The following is a 20888-nucleotide window of genomic DNA, read 5'->3' on the forward strand; positions in this document are numbered from 1 at the left end:
ATCATCAAAGAAGAATATTATACATGAATAAAGGGTTCAAGCACAATTCAGATGCAAAATGTGCAGTCCAACTCCTAATGGTACTTAAGGAAACTGTTTCAATGATAATGTTCTGAAATTCCATCCACACTTAAAAAAAAACAAATCCAAACTCAACAATCCCCACCCCCCAAAAAAACCCAGAAACATTTGGAAGGTATAATATAATTCAATAAATGCAACTATGCAGCTTATGCAACTCTGTCGGTGTAGAGTCTGCCAAGTTCATATGGACTGATCTGCAGAGCAAGAGCTCAGGAGACCAGCTACAATTTTCAGGGGAAAAAAAGAAACTCCAGGCAAGTAAATAAACTATAACAACTTAAAAAAACTTCTGGTATACATTTCCTGACACATTATTTGGAGACATTCAGGATAAAATGGCTCTTAAAGCCTGAGGCTACGTACCCTGCTCAAGCAGTCTGGACCTAGCAGCTGCCTCTTCCCCTTTCCACCCAGTGTCGAGAGTTCCAGCTCTCATCTATAAAATTCACTCATTTTCAGAAAATGAACATGTAAATTCTTTACTGTACCTTCCACGTAGTCAATGTGAAGTACTAAGCTACCACAACCCAAACCAAAATGAAGCTACAAGTATAACTGAACAGGAGCTTTGTGTTATAAGAGATATGGTCCAAAGCTTTTTATACATACTATTTTTTAATGGACAGTAAATAATTAGAGAGCTTCACACAGAGAAGCTTCTTATATATTGGCATCCATAATATGAAGTTACATTTTTCCAAGTCAGAGTTCATTTCTAATTAACAGAACATCAACACTGATAGAGAGGATGTGTACGTTTACTAGTTTTTTGCTCCATCCCAGCCTTTTAAATAGAACTGTTCAATAAATTCAATCAGTTTTACCTCTGCAAAACCAAGCACCCATTTTTAAGTTAATAACTTAATTCTGATTATAATAAAGACAAAAAGAACACCTGTTTGCTGAGGACATTTCCTGTGGAAGGAAGCAATATGCAGCTAATATCAATCTTCTCGGGGTCACTGATGTTCTATTCAATAAGGTTTCCTCAGTGTCACAGTGATTTGGGTCACAAACTTGTCATCACAATTTAAATAATTATTTGACCAAACTAGTGGGCTGCCTTTGAAAAATAGTTACAGAAATGTTAATGCAAATTTTAAAATTAATTTCACACAAGGACCTGAAGAAAGGGTTTCAGATTTCACCACATGCCAACACCAGCAGAAGTGACAGTGGAAATTGGAAGGAAATTGGCTGTAACAAAAATAAACTGTCTGATAGGAGACGGAATGCGAAAATATTTTGTTATCTGGTTAGTTATTAACTTGAAAAAAAAATTGGAATATAAATTATAATAATTATTTTAAAAGCAAAGGAATCACCTTATTTTTTTCTAAGAAGTCTATTTAAATTGAAGTTTTTCACATCATGAACCAACACTTAACAGACTTCTTTAGTTGCTCTGAATCAAATTAATGTACCTGTTCCTATTTTTCTTCAAAAGACCAGAACCAAGCAGTAACAGAGATCTAAGTGCTTTATAAATTGCTTTTTATTTAACATACCAGACATACTAATATATGACATGTAAAAGAAGTATTGTAAAGGCACTTCCATTTTTTCTAATACTGCTAATTTAATTTGTATCTGGCCAAAAGGAGATCAATGTATTCTATCCGATTTATTGGATTTTGGATCTGCCTCTCAATATTTTGTCCTTAAATCGATTTTGTTCATATGTGCTCATTTATACCGCCTGTATGGAAATGAGGAATAGTGAAAACCCTAAATATCTGTGCAGACTGTCATAGTTAACCAATAGCCCATGCACTAAACATTGCATCCTTAAAGAGAACACCAAAATAACAATGGTAGCACTAGCTGCTTATTTTATAACTTGAATGAATACAGACACAAGACATTTTCTAATAGCATTTATAGTCATCCAACTGTTAGAAAACTCTTGATTTCCTTGAGAGAAGTTAATTTCTCAAAACTAATTCTAAATAATATGTAATTTTGAAACATTAATACAAAGCAGAAACATTCCTATAGCTAACCATCAACAAATAAAGCCATGCTGTAGTATGCAGTGAGAGTCTATGAAATGCAAATTGTTGGTGAATCTATGCTGGATATAGCTTATTCACAAAGAACAGTGAAATAAGTGATTTTGCAAAACGCATATTTTTCTATAATCTCTGTGCAAATAACCTTTATTACGTCGCATATTTGATTTAAAGATTTTGTCATTGTTTTCATAGATCAAATACAAACTAGTTTTTGGTTGGTTGGTTTTGTTTTTGTAAGACTGACTGCACAGAACAAGGTCCGGTATTAGAAAGTGATTGGTATTAGTATTAACATTAGTATTAGAAACAGACTGCTGATTGATAGAGAATTATCCCAAATAATGAAGTCCATATTCAGTTTTCCAGCATACAGTACAGTGAACACGTCTATTTAACATGAACTGCTGGCAACAACATAGGCTCTGGCTTCATGGATCTGTTATCAATGACTTCAGTTGCACAACCATATTCTTATTCGAAGCTTATCACTCAATCATAACAGAAGTTTCACTTACCCCAACAAGTATTTTCTGTGAGTACAACAGAATTGGGATAAGTCTGCAATACCAAATATTAGCAATAGCATATTAACTTTCAAGCTTCAGTATTTTCTTATATTAACATTACACATATTCCAGGAACTGTGAACCAAAAATACACACTTCTTGCAAAGCTACACTTGTAAGCCCTATTTGTTTTAGAAGTAACATACTGCCCTAAGATGAAAAGGAAATCCAAATTACTAAATACCATAAAAATTAAACCAAAATTTAAATATCAAGCAGAATGCCCCAACGACATAAAAGTTCACAGTACATAGTACAAGTGTCATTTTGGTTTTGCTACAAGACATTTGAATATTCACTCCTATGTAAAATCACTTTTCAATCTAGGATATTTGAATATTACAGTAAAATGACAGGTAAAGAGAAGAGTAATAAAAGTTTAATATGTGACAGTTTTGTCTTGCAATAAATGAAGTGCAATAGCACTGGTAACAGCACTCTTTCTAATCAGTAATTCCACTGAAAAGTAAAAAAAAACGATGCTTCTGAAATTCTTCAACTACCACACCTGGAAAAACAAATTACAAAGAAAAAAAAAATTATTACATTTCAGCTCATAAGAATACCTTTTTCAGTCTTTCAGGGACAATATTTACAAGTTTGCCTTCTTTTTTTCATGAGAGTTAAAAAAAAAAACAAATCCACAACAGAAAATAGAGAGGGATGAAGGCAAATGGGTACACTAAGGACATACATTTAGAAACACTGAAGTTAGATTGAAAAGGCCTCAAAATGAAAACATTAAGCTCTTCACTTAGTTGTAAAACTCAATCCAACAGTAAGATGAATGAATCATTCTCCTTCTCCAGCCAGCTCATTTAACTCTGCTGCTTGCATATCCTTTTCATCAGGATAGTATTACAGTAATTTTGCCCATAGCTGCCATAAAATCTCAGGTGTGCTTTCTGTGTGCTAATGCAGTCTTCAACAAAATGTAATAAACTGAAGTGTTTTATTAATATTTTTTCAGATATTCACCAAACGTCAAACTAAGTGACAGGAAGATTTTCTTTAAATTCAGGGGGGGGTTGACATGCATTAAAGAAATTAAACCCCACTCCATTTAGTTCCAGGTTGAAAAATAAAAATACTTGAAGAATGCAAACCAGATAGCTGCAAAACTGATTTGTTGTACCTTGTAGCAAACCTGCTAGTGAGGAGAAAAAGGAAGATAAATCTTCTTTCTGCAAAAAATACAGACAGGTCAACCAATGAGGACAGAAAGAGTAAATGGCAAAAATAGTCATACTTCAAACACTTTGTATATAGAGAAAATTTGAAACCTTTTATAGTGAAACGTAATTCTCCAGAGAGAAAATACCTTAATTAAAAGAAATGAGATGATCTGACTAAAGCAATGTATTAGACAAAAGGAGAAGAGGAACAGAGCCCAGACTTCAACCTCGTAATGTTGCAACCCATGTAAAGAGCCAAACTGGTTCTCAGAATGTATCAGGCTAGATGGAAAGATTCCATTAATCTTTAGTAACAACAAGTACTTGAAAAAGAATAGCTTTAGAAAATGCTGCAATAATTTATCAAAAATAGTGTGAGAAATTAAAAATCTTCAGAAAATAGAACTATTTAAGAAGTAATACTGGAGTCCACATAAGGATGACAACCATTAAAGGACAATTCAACACACTTATCAAAAATATGAATCAACAAAGCTCCCAGTCAAGAAATGTAAGCCAAAGAAGAGCTTTTTCAGTAGAATTGCATGAAATTTCCAACTAAAACTATTTCAGGAGTTAAAAATAAGAGAACCTATGGCAAATCAATTTATGACCTCATCAGGATTTTGACAAATTGTATCAAAACAACAAAATAACTTCTGTTTCAATGTTTCCTACAAACTAGTGAGAAAATTTTTTTCCTGAAATTTCCAAATTTTAAGCAGGACATTCTTAACATTCAAAACTACTTATTCTGGTTTCAAATAGATACTTCATTTGTTCTAAAACATTTTCTACACCTCTGTTTCCTCTTCCTGCCCCATGGTTTAATAGATGCTATGAAAATTAAAAAAAAAAAAAAAAAAGAAGCAGGAGTAGTATACTTCTCACTATTTCTTTGTTTGTTCAAGACACAAGCTTATCTTGAAAATGAAGCCACAAGACTGGATGTTTGCCATGATCTAACAGTAATTGCAGTTTCCCCTCTGCTCTGATAGTTGAAAAAGGAAGCACGGAATCTCCGAGCACCACAAATTTTAGAATAGGTACAAATACAAATGTTATCATATATTTTTCAGGAGATTCTTCACCAGAAATAGTTCCTTAATTTTACATTAAGCATAACCTCTCTAAAATTTAGAACCATATTAGGTGACAAACTGCAGCTATTCAGCAGCACCTCAACCTAGCTTAGAGGCTCACTCTCACAACTCCATGAAGTGAATTACACACTGTCTAAGGAAAATTCTGAGCAGGCATCTCCCTTGACAGTGTTTACCTACCTGAACAACGTGGTGCTTGTTTTAGTACTGACCGTCATGCCTGCCATCTCACACCTCACAGCTGCCAACTAAGCTACTCTACAATAATCATACAAAATAACCAACCAACCAAATATAGTGGGAAGAAAAAAATAAATCTAGCTCTATCTTAATCCAGCAATGAAAATTAAGTAAAAATCTGACTTCCACTAGACCAAGTTGCATTTCTGTAAAACACATGTACAAAGTAAGCTTTAAAAAATTTCTTCCCTGAAATATATTCTATGATTTTTTTCCATTCAATAAAGGCCTCAATATAAAGCACTTTGCTGCTAAAACTTGAAGCTATTGGCAATTAGAAAAAAACCCAACTGTTTAAAAAAACTTTTTTAAAACTTTTAAAAATGTTTATAATATCACTTTCACCAAATTCTATTAAAACAAATTCAAAACATTTCAGTGAAACATGCAAATTTTTAACACATTTCTCATTAAAGCGATTTCAAGTATATCTTCATAATTTTCATTCTTTTTTTCTGCTTAAACAATACCTGAGCAATATAATACTATGTTGTGCACTGCATTAAGTATCAAAATATTACAGCAATCCAAACTTGCTGAGAGAATAGGAGAGGAAACTGTAAGAAACTTTTGCTTTTTGCTCACATCCACAAAGTTTTAAGCAGTTCTGATTTCCTACAGTTCTCAGTAAACCACGTATTATTAGTAATGTATTTAATTTTTATACTTGTATATTTATATTTTTCCTGATGATTAGTCATAGAATTTTTGTATAATTACATTATCTTGCACAGGGTAATAAACTAGATCATGTATGATAGAAGACTGTGTAGGGTAATAAACTAGAACATGTATGATAGAAGACTGTGTTAAGAATCTGTAGAATCATTGTTAACAACTTATTTGAAATTTAGAAACTTTTCTTAAAAAACTGTATTTTCCCATTGTCTATTGCTCAGACTGATGAGCTTCTTCAGAGCTCCTTTAAAATCCTCGGGAATGGTCCTGTTTGATAAGCATCTGGGCAACCAGCTTTGATGCTGTTCTTTATTAAATTTCTTATTTGGTTGTTCTGACATCAGCTATTTGGGAAGAACATGACCCTGATTAAGCCACTGGAAGAAAAACTGCCAACATTTTTGTGATTCAGTTCCCATAAGTAGCAGTTTGTCGGAGGTGATTAAAAGGACAACTCAGAAGAAGGGGTGGAATGCAATGAGGCAGCCTAAAAAACAGATCACTCACTCTGTCTCTCACATATGCACAGTGCTATGAATAGTCTTATAGCTACATTTTGAAAGAAACAGCCAGCCAGATGATATTTTTCTGATGAGTCAGAGCTAAGATTTAAAACAAAAAACCCTACACCAACCCAAAACACCTAAATAGCTACAGTGTGAACTGTAGGGATTTTTTTTTTTTTAATTGAAATTTATTTTGGGTAAAAATACCATTTGATTTTAATTTACACTTTTGTGTAAACAAACATTTTACAGATAGTAAGATAATATTTGCGACCAACAGGGATAATCACCACAAGGGAGGCAGCAAAAAGAAAAATACTCAACACTTGGAGCTACTATTATGTATGAAGCACAGCTAAAAAACCAAACCAACCAAACAAAAAAAATCTCGAAACAAAAAGAAGCAGCCCTGCAACAACCTACTAGACATATTTAACCAAAATTCCCATTCCTGTTGGAACAAGCACGTGAATAAAGAACCAGTGATTAGAATTTAGGTTTAAATGTTACCAAATCTCAGTCAGTGCTACACAATACCTGAAGTACCAGAGATTCAGAAGAGTGCTGTGTAAAATCTGCAATCACTTCCTGATGCCATTATCTTTATGGAAGGAATATTAATAGAGTGGACAAAATGCAGAAGCAGACTTAGTTGAAAGTTTATTCTCCTAGTGGGAAAAAAAAAAAAAGAAAGAAAAAAAATGTCTTCCTAGAGATAGTAACTCAAAAAAGCACTTAAATGCACATATAAAAAGACAGTTGTCAAAAAGAAATGCATACTTTGCAGGATATAACAGATGGAAGACGAAACAGCCTCTAATTCCAGAAAGGACTCTGATGACTTCATCAATAAGAAGAATCATAGGTAGAAATAAGGACCTTGATAGAAGGATAAAAAAATCACAAGCAGAATAGATCTTAACAAATACTATGAAATGAACTGAAAGAAGACTGTTGAGAGTACACAGGACTTATGAAAAGAGGGAAGAAGAAATAGGTTAAGAATATAGTCAGTGTACAGAATGAGAAATGTGTTAAATAGTTGTAGAAAATCTTCCCCTTTTATGAAACGGGAAAAAAAGGAAGGGAAAAATCATAGATGGAACAGATCTGTCTTTTATTCTTGCTTCCAAGCTCAGAATTGAAGGTGTATATATGGACGCCATCAGAGAAGACTGACACCTTTCTAGAATATGAACTGAACATAATGTATGCGGATGTAGACCACCAGAAACAGTATCCTAATATAAAATGGCAAATTTTGTAACTCAAAAGAAATAAAATATACCAAAACACAAGATGAAGAAAGACGAGAGGAGAAATCAGAAGACACTGAATACTGACAAGGTTTTAACAAAGACTGACAGAAATATGAAAGAATAAGAAAAACAAAATTACAAAAAAAAATAGTGAGAGATACGAATAAACATAGAATAATAGGGACAGTAATGCCTAATATAAATATGAAAGTGACTGGAGAAAGGACACCTGAAAATGACTTTGAACAGCTCTTCCCAGACATCAATCTCTGATAAAAACAATATAGTGTGACAAATGCAATACCAAATGCATTTGTGATTGCAAGTAAAGAATCACCTTCAAAAACAAAAAGTCTATTCTTTTCTCCAAATGAAAAAAAAGATGTTTTTACATAGGAGAAAGTAATGATGGATAAAAACAATCCCTCCTTGTAAAACAATGATGTAAACAATAAGGATAGTTTAGATATGATAGGATGCATGACTTGATGAACAACACTGACAGTGAAAACAGGGAGGGGTATAAAAGCAACCCATAGAACTAGAACGTAAAGGAGGAGATGTGGAGGACCAAACATGTTAAAACAGAGAACAGTTCTTCTACTGCAGCTGAACACAGACAAAAGGAAAGGGTTAGAAAATGTTATTAGGTAAGAGAAACACACTTAGCTTACATGACAGAATGGATGAAGAGCACATACGCTATAGAAACAAAAGTGATGGCTTCTCTCTTAGGCAGAAATGTTAATAAATGAGCACATTGAAATAAACGTAATGTGCAAAAAAGAATATAAGCATGGCTTCAAAAGATAAAGCATCAACTGAATCAGATCCCCTACCATTTCAAATAAATAGCAGGCACCTATAATCTCAGAATTATGACAGTGCAAAACCACCACAATTCTATTTCTAATACTACTACTATTTTTAAATACCATTTGTAAGAACAAAACATGATAGAAATTACTTAGATAAACTAAAAATTTTGCTTTTTTTTTCTTTTGTTGTGGCACGTGACATCCCATGGTGATGAAATTAAAGCCCTAAGACATGCTTCTACAGATGATATGGGAAACAGCATTGCCAAGAAACTCTACACTGAAAACGAACTGCAGTATAATTCCCATAATGATTTCATACACAATTGCATTTTTCTCCAAGGGAATGCACAAATATCTTGTTGTTTTCAAAACACAGTGTTGCCTCTGGGAATAGAGCCATATTTCTGTTGGTGATATCATGGAGAACAAGCTCCTTGTGTTAGTGATTAATGTACTGTGAGACTAAAGTGGTTCATGCATTCCTTTCTAAAGCAACAGTTGGAAGCACTGGTCAAGAAAGTCACCATAACCTGATGTTAAAAACTCCCTACAGTTTCAGTTCAAAGAAACAGAAAAAAAACCCCACTATTGTTTTTATAATTTTAGTTTGTTCTTTCTCTCTATTTTCTTATCTAGTGCCAGCTCCTTTTGACAGTGTACACACAAAAGAATCCCAGTGTGGCTAATAAAATCAAAACATTAAAATCCTTTGTAAATCAAAAGCTATTGCATAAGACAACTAACAAAGTAAGTATGCTCGCTCAAATAACCTAAAGGACTGGAAAATAAGGTTCATTTAAACTAACATTACACTGACCTTTACATACATTTGCCCAATGCTTGCACTGATTCAGTCACCTTTAAGAACACCGAGTTCTGTGTTTATTGCTCATTTTTATGAAACCTCACTATGCGGTAAATCAGTAATACAAATGCTACATTGTCTTACAATTGCCAAAGTCTCAAGTTTCACGGCAGATTTATCTTGTTGTGTAACCTTGAGTTTTACAACGTCCTCTCCAGCAACACTACAACACAAAGAGCATGAAATCTTCGTGACTACCAACCAATACAATGATTTTGGATTGTTAGAACTGAGAATCTTCAATGCCATGTATGTGCTCTGCGAGCTGCACAATTTGCCTGAAATCCTGTCTGAGGTGACAGTGCTCTCTGATAACCACTCCTCTCTCCAAAACAAAGGTTCACAGGTGTGGCAAAAGGTAGAAGCCATTTATTAAATGTTACCTGCATCTTTGATATTAACAAAGTTACCATAGAAAGCCTTCTGTATAAACACTCTATTTTGCAGTGAAATGGACAAAGGAAGACAGACACCCTGCCAGCAGTCAGTGGTAGTAATTTTGAAAGCATGTTTGTTTTGCAGTGTTCAAGTGCTTCTGTTCTTCAAAAGGAAAACTGGAATTCATCAGGATCTTCTTGGCAGGCAAAAGACTAAACTGCTGAATGAACAAAGCAATGCTCTGTAAAACTGAACTACAACAAAGTGAACCAATACCTCATTACAAAACCAGAATACTTGCAAGAGAGTTGCTACTTCAAATTCTGATGCAAATCCAAGCACAGCCATGAAGATTTGCATATCTGGAATGTGTCAATAATTTACATTGCACTGTGTACACTGTGAATAACAAGCTGCTTTTAAAGCAGTAATCCTGAAAACTGGCTTAATATTAAACAAAACCTGTTAGTTATTTAATCGTCATTAAACAGTAAAATATACCATTGTAACATATCTCAGAAATGTTTAGACATTGTCAAAATAAAATTAAATATGCTTACCAGCAAAATTAACTGAAACTATTACTATTACTATCCACAAATATTCACATACTTGCCTTATATTTTATTAAAACACAAATCACTTAAAAGCTATTCAATGAACTGTCACTGTAATTAACTTACTGATTTTAAAATTCGTGTTTCTTCTCTGAATCATTACCTATTCTTCTTTGTTCCTAAATTTAACTGTTTTGATCCCATCACTCTTCAGTCTCATTTATTAGAGAACAGTTTCTCCATACTAGTGTACTGAATTTACAGTCTTCTGCCATCAAACATAAGAGCTCTTTTTCTCCTTTCCCCTCCACGACTCACTCTCACCTCTTGACTGTTCGTACCCACTGCTTACCTTGGCCTAATTCTGATGTCCTTCCAAGCAGAAGGTAAGCCAACTGAACTCCACTAAGCCATTTCAAAATATCACTGTTTCTGGGGTCATTACTTTGCTGCTTCAGTGAGCAGATGCAGCTTCTGACTCAGGGGAACACGAGCTGGACCAGGAAGGGATGGGACTGCTGTCCTGTTACGGTGACAGAGCTGACCCGTTCAACTCAAGCTGTGCAAATGTGCAAGCACACACTTTGTAATGCTACAAAGCACAAGACTGTTTTTAATGCCTTTGACCTAATTCTAATTGAAAATAGAAAGCAATACAGTTTTCCTGCATTTTCTAAGGAAACATAAACTTAATCTCTTTAACTTAAAGAAATAACTTTATTATACCTTTAAGGATGACCTTAAAACAACTCAGGAATTGCTGATGTCATTGTAAGGCCAGTCTTGATAAATCTTTGAATAATCATGGTAATTGGGAGAGGTGCTTCAGAAATCAAGGAAAGCAAATTCTACTCCTGTCTTCAAGAAGGGCAAAAAAGAAGGACCAAGGGAGCTACAGATGGGTCAGCCTCACCTTGATCCTTGAGAATGTGATGGAGCAGCTAACCCTGGGAACCATTTCCAGGCACATGAAGGACAAGACGGTAATCAGCGTGGATTCGCCAAAGGGAAGTCATGCTAGACCAACTTTAAATCACCTAAAATAAAATGACTGGAGAGAAGGGCAGAGCAGCAGATATTGTCTACCTGGACTCACGTAAGATTTTTGAGACTGTCTCCCCCTAGAGAGATCCCCATAAAGAAACTGATGAAGTATGGGCTGAATGCGCAGACAGTGAGGGAGACTGAAAACTGGCTGAATGTCTGGGCTCAGAGAGGGGTGATTAGTGAGGCAAAGTCTACTTGGAGGCCATTTTCATTAATGATCTTGATGATGGGGCAGACTGTACCCACAGCAAGTCTACCAAAAATACAATATTGAGAGGAGTGGCTAATACAACAGAAAGTTGTTGTGCCAACCAAAGGGCCTCAACATGCTGGAGAAATTGGCTTATGGAAACCTCGTGAAGTTTCAATAAGGAGAAGTGAAAACTTCTCTCCCTGGGCAGAAACAACCCTATACACCAATACATGCTGGGGGCCAACAGGCTGGAAAGCAGTACTGTGTCCAGTTTTGGACTCTCCAGTACAAGACAGAGATGGAGCTACTGGAGAGAGTCCAGCCAAGAGAGCCTTGCAATCCCACCTGGAACTGAATCAGGTGAGGGACACCAAAGGCAACAAGAAGAGCTTCCATAAATGCACAAGTGGCAAAGAAAACACCAGAGAAAATGTGGGCCCATTGCTGAATGAGGCAGGAGACCTGCTGATGCAGCACATGGAAAAGGCTGAGGTACTGAATGCCTAGATTCAGTCTCTAGAAGCAAGACCAGCTGTGAGAAATCTTGGGTCCCAAAGACCTGGGGGAGAGTCTGGAGCAAGGAGGATGCACCCTTGGTTGAAGAGGACTGGCTCAGAGACAACTTGAGCAAAGCAGACATACGTACCTCCATGGGCCTGGAGGGGATGCACCCATAAGTGCTGAGGGAGATGGCTGATGTCAATGTGAAGCCGCTCTCAATAATCTTTAAACAACCATGGCAATTGGGAGAGATCCCCAAAGGGCCAGTTGGGGTAATCTGCAATATTAGTACAGACTGGGGGATGAATTGATTGAGAGTAGCCCTGTGGAGAAGGACCTGGGCATACCAGTGGATGAAAAATTGGACATGAGCTGGCAATGTGTGCTTGCAGCCCAGGAAGCCAATCGTACCCTGGGCAGCGTAAAAAGAAGCATGGTCATCAGGTTGAGGGACATGATTGTCCCCCACTACTCTGCTCTCGCATGACTCCACCTGGACTCCTGCATCCAGTTCTGGGGTTCCCAGCACAAGACAGACACGGAGTTGTTAGAGCAGGTCCAGAGGAGGGCCACAACAATGATGAAAAGGCTGGAACACCTCTCCTCTGAAGAGAAGCTGAGAGAGTTGGGGTTGTTCAGCCTGGAGAAGAGAAAGCTCCAAGGACACCTTATTATGTTTTTTTAATACATATTGGGAGCTTACAACAAGATGGAGAGAGACTTTTTACCAGTGCTTGTAAGGAACAGGATAAGGGGCAACAGTGTTAAATGGAAAGGGGGTAGTTTTAAACTAATATAAGCAAGAAATTTTTTACAGGAAGAGTGGTGAGACGCTGGAACAGGTTGCCCACAGAAGTTGTGGATGCCTCACCACTGGAAGTGTTCCGGGTCAGGCAATACCAGTATGTTGGTTCCTAATGCAGCCTCAGTTTGCATCACATGAATTCGTAGACTACAATCTCGGTTACACATCTCTCCAAAAGAGCTGACACTTCCATGAAGGCACAAAATGTATTGCAGCCGTTAACAAAAACCTATTCACTATCCCTTTCTTCTCCGTAGGTCTTAGCGTGTATCACTTAAGTTATGCTCTGAAGTAACAATTAGGTTTTTGTATGCTTTTCTGCCGAGATCATAGCTACAGTGAATACGTCTCACAAACATTAATACCTTTCTCCCTCTCACAACAGACTTGCAAGTTTTTTTCCACTTTAACAAATGAAGGAATAGATAAAGATCGTAAGTATGCACTAGGTCTTCATTTCTAGTTTGGGAGATAAAGACATAATTTACGAGTGATTAAACACATAAATCACTGTGCTAATGCTAATGTTAATGCTAATTTTAATGCTAATGTTAATACTAATGCAAATGCTAATGCTAATGCACTGTTAAATTCAGCAGTTGCAATTAACTAGAGTTACTAGAGTTTGGGTGATTTTGCATTTCGGTTATTTCAGGTTTTGATAAATAAAACGTGTACTAGTTATATGTAATGTCAAAAGAGAGACTGGCCTTTTCACATCAAGAAAATCCCATTTTTGCCTAACAAAACAAACGGATATCTGCATTGGCAGAACCTGTAACAGCAGAATGCTAGTCTTTGGTCTTAGATGACATCAGTGAGATTCCTCAAAGACATGAAGAGCCTTGAAAGCTTAAGACCATAGGCTTTTCTACTCAGACACATCTGTATTTCCTCATGTCACATTTGTCAGTATTACTCTACTTCCAAAAGGTCAGACAATTACAAGCTATTCCCAGGCTTCAATGCATGCAGTACTAAGACAGTAGTGCTTTTAGGAAAATAAGGTGAAAAACTTAAATGATCTACACAGATAAATATTTCAAATCAATTTTTAGCCCACAGAGAAGAAAATACACCCTTGCAGTACAGGCATAAAATTTGCCAGGAATTATGTTAGTAGTAAAATACTTCTATATCAGAGCCCCAATTCTTACAGCGACCAATGACATCAAGATGTTGGGTTTAGACAATGCTCAAGCAGCAAAAATACTCCATCTTGTCTCTACAAACTAAATTTATGCATAACTCTAACTCAAAAAAATAAAAATAGAATATAAAATGAAAGACAACTATTCCATTGCAGTGAAATTAATTTTTCTGAATTTCTAATTAAAATTTTCTCTTCCTTCTCAGTCAGGGAGCAATTTTTTTCAAGGTTTTATGAAGATCCAAACATTAAATTGAGAAAATATTAGAAAATTCTGATTCCACAAGTGTACCAAATACCGCGGAACTTGAAGAGCTCGTAGAAAACCTGGCTTTTAATTTTGGGGTTTCTTCACTTCTTCAGATATAACACAACAGCTATACTTGATTTAAATAATTAAAAAAACACAACAGTCTAAATTCATATGAACTGAAACCAAACTTCTGTCCAGAATTTTTGTATTGCTCAGCTACTGAGCAAAAACTACAGCCACACACTCTTCCACAGAATACACAGCACATATTAACTCATCCAAGGGCTGTGACCCACTCTGCTGCTTCTCTCCTCTTCTTGCCATCAGCACACAGATTTGGTCCTATTAGTTTTGGAACAACTCCAGGGTCACAGTTCAGCCCTGTGGGCTTCAAAAAATTTATGGTCAATGTTGTTATGTACCACACTTTACATTACGTATGCAGCTATTTATATACTCATACTGGTATAACTATAAAATAGGTAATGCTATATTCTGTAGTGCATGATGCAGGATTGTATCATATGATACAATATATAAAATATGAAAAATGCAAAATATTGCACAATATATTCTCAACTTACACACTTTCCTTATGCAAAGGTAAAGCAAGGTAAAATGACATGTCCTTGATCTAAATTTTAAGGCACCCAATCTAATATAGGGTATTCTTAATTCAAGTTGGGTTGACAATTATGACAATCCTCATACTGCTGCTCAAGCTAGTAGGTACGGTACACCGTTGTATGCAGTACAAGCAAATGCTGAACCAGATGCTGACAACACTCTCTGAATTGTACACTTCAGTGATACTATTTGAGAAAACAGAAGATATAAGAACTGGCGGGTTGGCAAAATAGCCAAATTCACAACAACTAAGAAAAAGGTCTCCTGTTCAACCTACACCTCCTTCAGAAGTCAGTATGTTTACAAAAATAGGTAAGTTTGTCTAGTAGCTCAAGCAAATTTCCAGCTCATCTTGTTTAGGCCACACATAAGGAATTTGAGCAGACCTAATTACCTGCTTGTTGGAAATCTGGTGCAGCTTTCTGCCTTACCAGCCATCAACAGCAACAAACTTAGCCATTCTTGTGAGTAGTTTTTAAATCAAAAAGGGTAAGCTTCACACAACATTCACAGTTTCTGTACTGTTCAGACAGTTGGACTGCTGTCCCAGACCTTGGCAGATGAGGTCTTTATTTGCTTATCTGTCTTCAGAGGAACTTACTTTCACGGCAGTACAGTGTGGCATTTGATTTAGTCCTTGCAGAAGCTTTTCTGGTTTACATCACAGGGTCACGTAATCCAGTCTCTGACATCTGCAGCCTGTCAGACGATCCTAGTCCAAACCCCCTGCTAGAGCAGGATCACCTAGAGCAGGTTGCACAGGATCACGTCCAGGTGGGTTTTGAACATCTCCAGAGAAGGAGACTCCATCACCTCTCTGTGCAGCCTGGCCCAGTGCTTGGTCACAGTGAAGAAGTTTTTCCTCATATTGAGATGGAACTTCCTGTGTTCCAGTTTGTACCCTTGTCCTGTTGCTGGGCACCATTGAAAAGGGTCTGGCCCATGGTCTTGACGTCCACCCTTTAGATGTTTATAAGTGTTGATGAGATCCCCTCTCAGTCTTCTCTCGTCCGGGCTAAACTGGTCCACCTCTCTCAGCCTTTCCTCATGAAAAAGATGCTCCAGTCCCCTAATCATCTGTGTAGCCCTCCACTGGACCCTCTCCAGTACTTCCCTGTCTTTCTTGAACTGGGGAGCCCAGAACTGGACACAGAACCCCAGATGTGGCCTCACCAGGGCAGGGCAGGGCAGAGCAGAGGGGGGAGGATAACCTCCCTCGACCTGCTGGCCACACTCTTCTCAGTGCACTCCAGGATACCATTGGTCTTCTTGGTCACAAGGGCACATTGCTGACTCACGAGATACTGGGTCACACAGCCTGCTGCAGTCCTGAGAGCTCTAAAGGTCTCGCTTTTGGATCGCTGTTTATAGGATCTCGAGACAATTGGCTTTGGTCAGTATTCTCCATTCTGGCCACAATTCGTGCTGAGTCATTCTGGTGGACAATTCAGGTAGCGGGTGGCCCAGGTGTGGCCAAGGGGTGCCTGGCCACCCCAGCTCCAGGCTACTGCACTTGCCACCAAGATAACAGCACAATGGGTGTTTTTCCCAAAGCATGCATGGCTTGTCCTGAGGTACCACTCAGGCAGCAGATAGCCCAAGTATGGCCAGAATGCCTGACGCCCAAGCCACTGCACTTGTATCCAAGACAGCAGTACAATGGGGCTTGTCCTGAGATCTGAGAGTGGCCCAGGCAGCTGCACCACCACACACACAGGTACCCATGTATATTTTTTCCTTAACTTTGCCAACAATTTCTGTAGAGTGAATTCTTGATTCTTTTTAGTAATACATATTACTAAAGAAATAAGAATAAAATTAATGGTTTTTTAGCATTTTCAGTGAAAAAGAGCAGCTGTCAAAATACATTTACCTTCCATTATTTTTCCACAGAACAAAGCTTGTGCCATAAAGTGCTGTACTACAAAAAAAAAGAACAAGGTCTCAAGTTCCAAACATCCCTGCTCAAGATAAGAACACTCTGAAGTGCTGCACGTTTCTAACAGTGACATGGTCCCCATCAAATGCTTCTGCAGTACATCCATGGAAAAAATGTTTTTTCTCTCCCTGGAGATTGCACTGACCACTGAAGAGTCTGTAGAAGGTCACTAAAAGGGGCATCCTCACTTAGCTTTTACGAACTACTTTTCATGGGAAGTCTGCAGATACAAGATCATCTTACTGGCTCCAAAAGCTATTTGATAAAGAAAGCATTTAAACACCCAAGCAATTTAAAAGCAATTTGAACAAAAATATTTTTGTGAAACTAATAACACTAAACCGAACAAAATTCCCTAGGTTGGTTATATGAGAAAAAAATAGAATAATCCTGACTCAAGGGGAGAAAGCATGACTCCCACTATCTCTGTTCTCAAATAGTAAATCAATGTATTACAGATCAAATTATATCTCCTGAAGGATACAAAAGGTATCAAATCTAATTCTGTAAATAATACTTTCCCATAAGAAGCACCATCATACACTTTATACTTTCCCTATCATGTAAAAGTATACACATACCTATTTTTTCACACAGTGAATTAGAGAAAGACAGAACTACAAATCAAGCAACTGCCTATTTTATTTTAAAGTAAATTAAACCTCCAAAGTCCATTTGAAGTATACTCAACCTCCAAAGTCCATATGACCTTATATGAACAGGAAGAAATACATTCATGAATTTGGTTGAAAATGTTGAACAATATCTTTCACAATTGTAGGCTTAACTAAAAACCTTTTCTGGTCTTATCATTCATAATACATGTTACCTAGCTGCCAACTCTTTTCCCAGCAACTTCTCTGTCCTTAAACGCACCTTCAAAGCTGCAAATCTTTTTTTTTTCTTCCTCTCCACACCTAGAGCTCAACTCATTTCAGGAGCCTGGTTTTGTACTACTTCTTCTTCACAGGGCTGATAATTGACTCTTCACAGCACAGGATAACTTCTTACAGAAGTAGAATATGTGTCATTGTGTGGTAATTACGGTAGCTGGGTGCCTGTAGCAGTACATCTCGTTCCAATACCACACAACTGCTATTGCTGACAGTGACGTACTTGTGGTGAGGTGTGAGGGAACAGACCCCAACAACGTTGCACGTTATTCCCATTCTAAATATGAGTGGTATCATGGGAAACAGATAATATGGGTGCTTGGATGGAAAAAGAAATTGAGTACCATAAAATAACAACTAAGGTACCATAAAATAAAAAAGTTAGCATGTTTTCAGAAAGTTTATGCTTATCCTGAAATAGTCCTTATTTCCTGTGTTTTAGGATTTTGACTCAAAAGAGGGCAAAGTAATGTTACCAGGTCTTCCCTTCCAAGTGCAAGACATTTGAAATAAATATGGGCAACCTGGATGATCGGTAGAGAATATGCTACAGGAAAATGCATTTTACATTCAGTGAAGACCATGAAGGAGGGACTGAAACTTTTAGTTAGTTATGTTTAATGGTATACTGCTTATACCACGATGAACGAGCTCCAAGAAGTAATTGTTATAGAGTCCAAGCAGAAAATACTGTTGGTTTGTGCTGACAGTACATATTTAAAAGGATTGCACTCCAGGCAGACAGTAAACAGGCACTGAAGAAGACACTGATAGCCTGCAGTTTTAAACTTCACCTTCTGGAAGCAATTACAGAACTGACGGATTAGAGCATCAGTTTCAGATGCAGAAGCTCCAATCCATGATACGCATTTTTTAGGTGAAGCAGAAATAGATCAGACTGTCAGTTCTTAATGCTAAGGCTTCTCTGAAGTCTTCTGTTTCCAAAAACATTACATTGAACTGCAGCTTTAGAAAGTGACAGATGAGTTCAGTGAGGAAAAAAACTTTAAAACTTGCTCGAGGAAGAAGAAATATTCAAAGCACTACTAAAACATGCCTCACTTTGGCCAATCTTGATGGAACAGAAAATGCAAGACGTGATACGCCCTTTCCAATGTGATCCTACTGGGAACAAACTTAGCAAAGTTTAGAGGCTACCAGAATCAGCAGCTTCTTAGGGAGAAAAGGACTTGCGTGGTGATGGCTTCCATTCTTAAAGCTGAACCTGCCCAAACATTATGCTTGTATTCTGAACAATAACATTACATCTCAAGAACGTGTTACCAAGACTAAAACTTCTTGCAGCTTGTAGTAAGTTAATAAAGTCTAATCTTGCCCTAGATCTAACATAATTTTGGAGACAAATCATCATTACGCATTTCTATGCAACTGCAACCACATGCCCTGAAGCAAAACAAAGATTTGGGGGGGATTCCTTGGCCATGACTCGTCCATAAGAATTACCAGGACTGGTTTTAAATCAGATGTGGATGCAATGAGTTTCACGGCTTCATTACAGATGGACCAGTATCATCACAGACATAACTGCTGGTAAATTGTAGTTTACTACACCTTTGGCTACTGCTGGCAGCTGGCAACAAATAGGAAAGAAAATGGAATCCCAATTCCTTCTCCTCCCTGTCCTGAAACTGGCTGTGAAAGAAGGTTATAGGACTTAAATAATAAACATCACAGAAATAAAGAATAAAAAATAGCTATCCTATTTTTTCTCAAGGGCTTACCCTATTTTACTATAAATCTACTTTTATATTATGCCACCTCCAAACATAAACATAATAGGCTTTCTGTGGCTTAGACCTCCACAGTTACAGTGCATTGTATGCTACCCTGCCATCCAAGTGATGCACGTGACATTATTGCATTGCCATGTTGCCATGCCTTCTGCACCTCCGTTATCTAAGCTACCTCACGTAGCTCTTTATCATCCTGAAGTCTGCAGTACAGAAAAACCCATATACCAATGTATTTGAATGAAGCAGGAATGTTATTACCATAATTTTGCAATATATATTATATTGCTCTGCAAGAAATAAAGTTTTGCACTGATCTAAATCCTCAGAGGCTCAAAAAATAGCAATTGTACAATTATGTCAGAAGGGAACTCTATCTCATATTTAACCTGCAGTAAGATTAAAGAACAGGATTACTTAGTTATATTTAACAATGTTTTCATATATTTTTCTATTAAGAAGTCTCTTCCTTACTGATACACAAATAGGAATTAAACCACTAATATTCAAGAAACAATATTTCAAAATTATGAAATATTGTTAAAATTAAATTATTTTCTCATTGGTTACGATAACCAGATTCTTTAACCCAACTAGGGAGCATCAAAGGAAATTAAAAAAGGGGGAAAAAAAACCCAAACAAAAACCAGAGAAATAACATGTAATAGTTACTATACTACTACCACCAATGAAAGTGTGCAACATCTATATCCTTATTAATTTGGAAAAACAATAGACACCAAGTTCCCTTGATATAACTTAAAGTGAGATAACTCTGAAGATACAAGGACTGCACATAACAATCACAGGGGAATTTGTGAAAGACCATTAAAGGGAAAGGAGAATACCATTCTTGCAGCAGCAGATGATGCTCACATCCCAGATGAATGAGAGAAGCTCAGATGTGTTTAAGATTCTTGAAAATAAAACTGACAGAGTTTGCAAAATCCAAGTATCTGTACCAAATACACACAATGGAGTTGCAAAAGAAACTTCATCTGTGCATCTAATGGAGTGTGAAGACTATTCAGATAACATCCTCCCATGCTCCCAGTCCCAAAAGATGTCTGACCGAATTTTAGAGAGTCAAGTCATGCACTCCAGGTGCCCGACTGATCACTGGGACTAAAGAGGAGGGAAATGCAGCCTAAAGAGAGAAGCTTAAAAAGGAATGAAAAAAAAAAATTCCATCTCTTGTTGCTCTTTAAGAAAAGACTACTCACCTACAGAATCATTTAATCCATGAGACAATTGAAAATGGAAGCCCAGTGACCAACTGGTACAATTGAGATGCTGGAAACATCTAGCTCCTTTCAAGAACCTGCAGTAGCTACTTGTAAATACATAAATACCCAGGGAATATTCACTTTTTCCCCACTCTAAGTACAACACATGGTAAAAATTTAAAGGCTCATGAGGATGAAAGCAACTGATTAATTTCTACACATGGGAAGAGAAGAGAAAAAATTAAGATGAAGTTAG

General features: G+C 36.9%; 1 protein-coding gene across 2 annotated transcripts in view; it reads right to left on the reverse strand.

Annotated features, from left to right (window-relative positions):
* CHSY3 (chondroitin sulfate synthase 3) overlaps window positions 1-20888 on the reverse strand; it is a 160813-nt gene that overhangs the window by 98059 nt on the left and 41866 nt on the right. Inside the window, exons 3-4 of one of the 2 annotated variants that reach the window (XM_054811225.1) lie at window positions 3801-3849; window positions 2126-3173 (exon numbers count right to left, since the gene is read on the reverse strand). The exons of the other annotated variant lie outside the window; for it this stretch is intronic. Of the exons in view, the coding sequence (XP_054667200.1) occupies window positions 3109-3173; window positions 3801-3849 (114 nt within the window). The 3' untranslated portion in view covers window positions 2126-3108. Of the gene's footprint in view, window positions 1-2125; window positions 3174-3800; window positions 3850-20888 lie in introns of those variants that run through there. 2 annotated transcript variants of the gene reach the window in all.

This window comes from Grus americana, chromosome Z (assembly GCF_028858705.1).
Source record: "Grus americana isolate bGruAme1 chromosome Z, bGruAme1.mat, whole genome shotgun sequence".
Lineage (NCBI taxonomy): Eukaryota > Metazoa > Chordata > Aves > Gruiformes > Gruidae > Grus > Grus americana.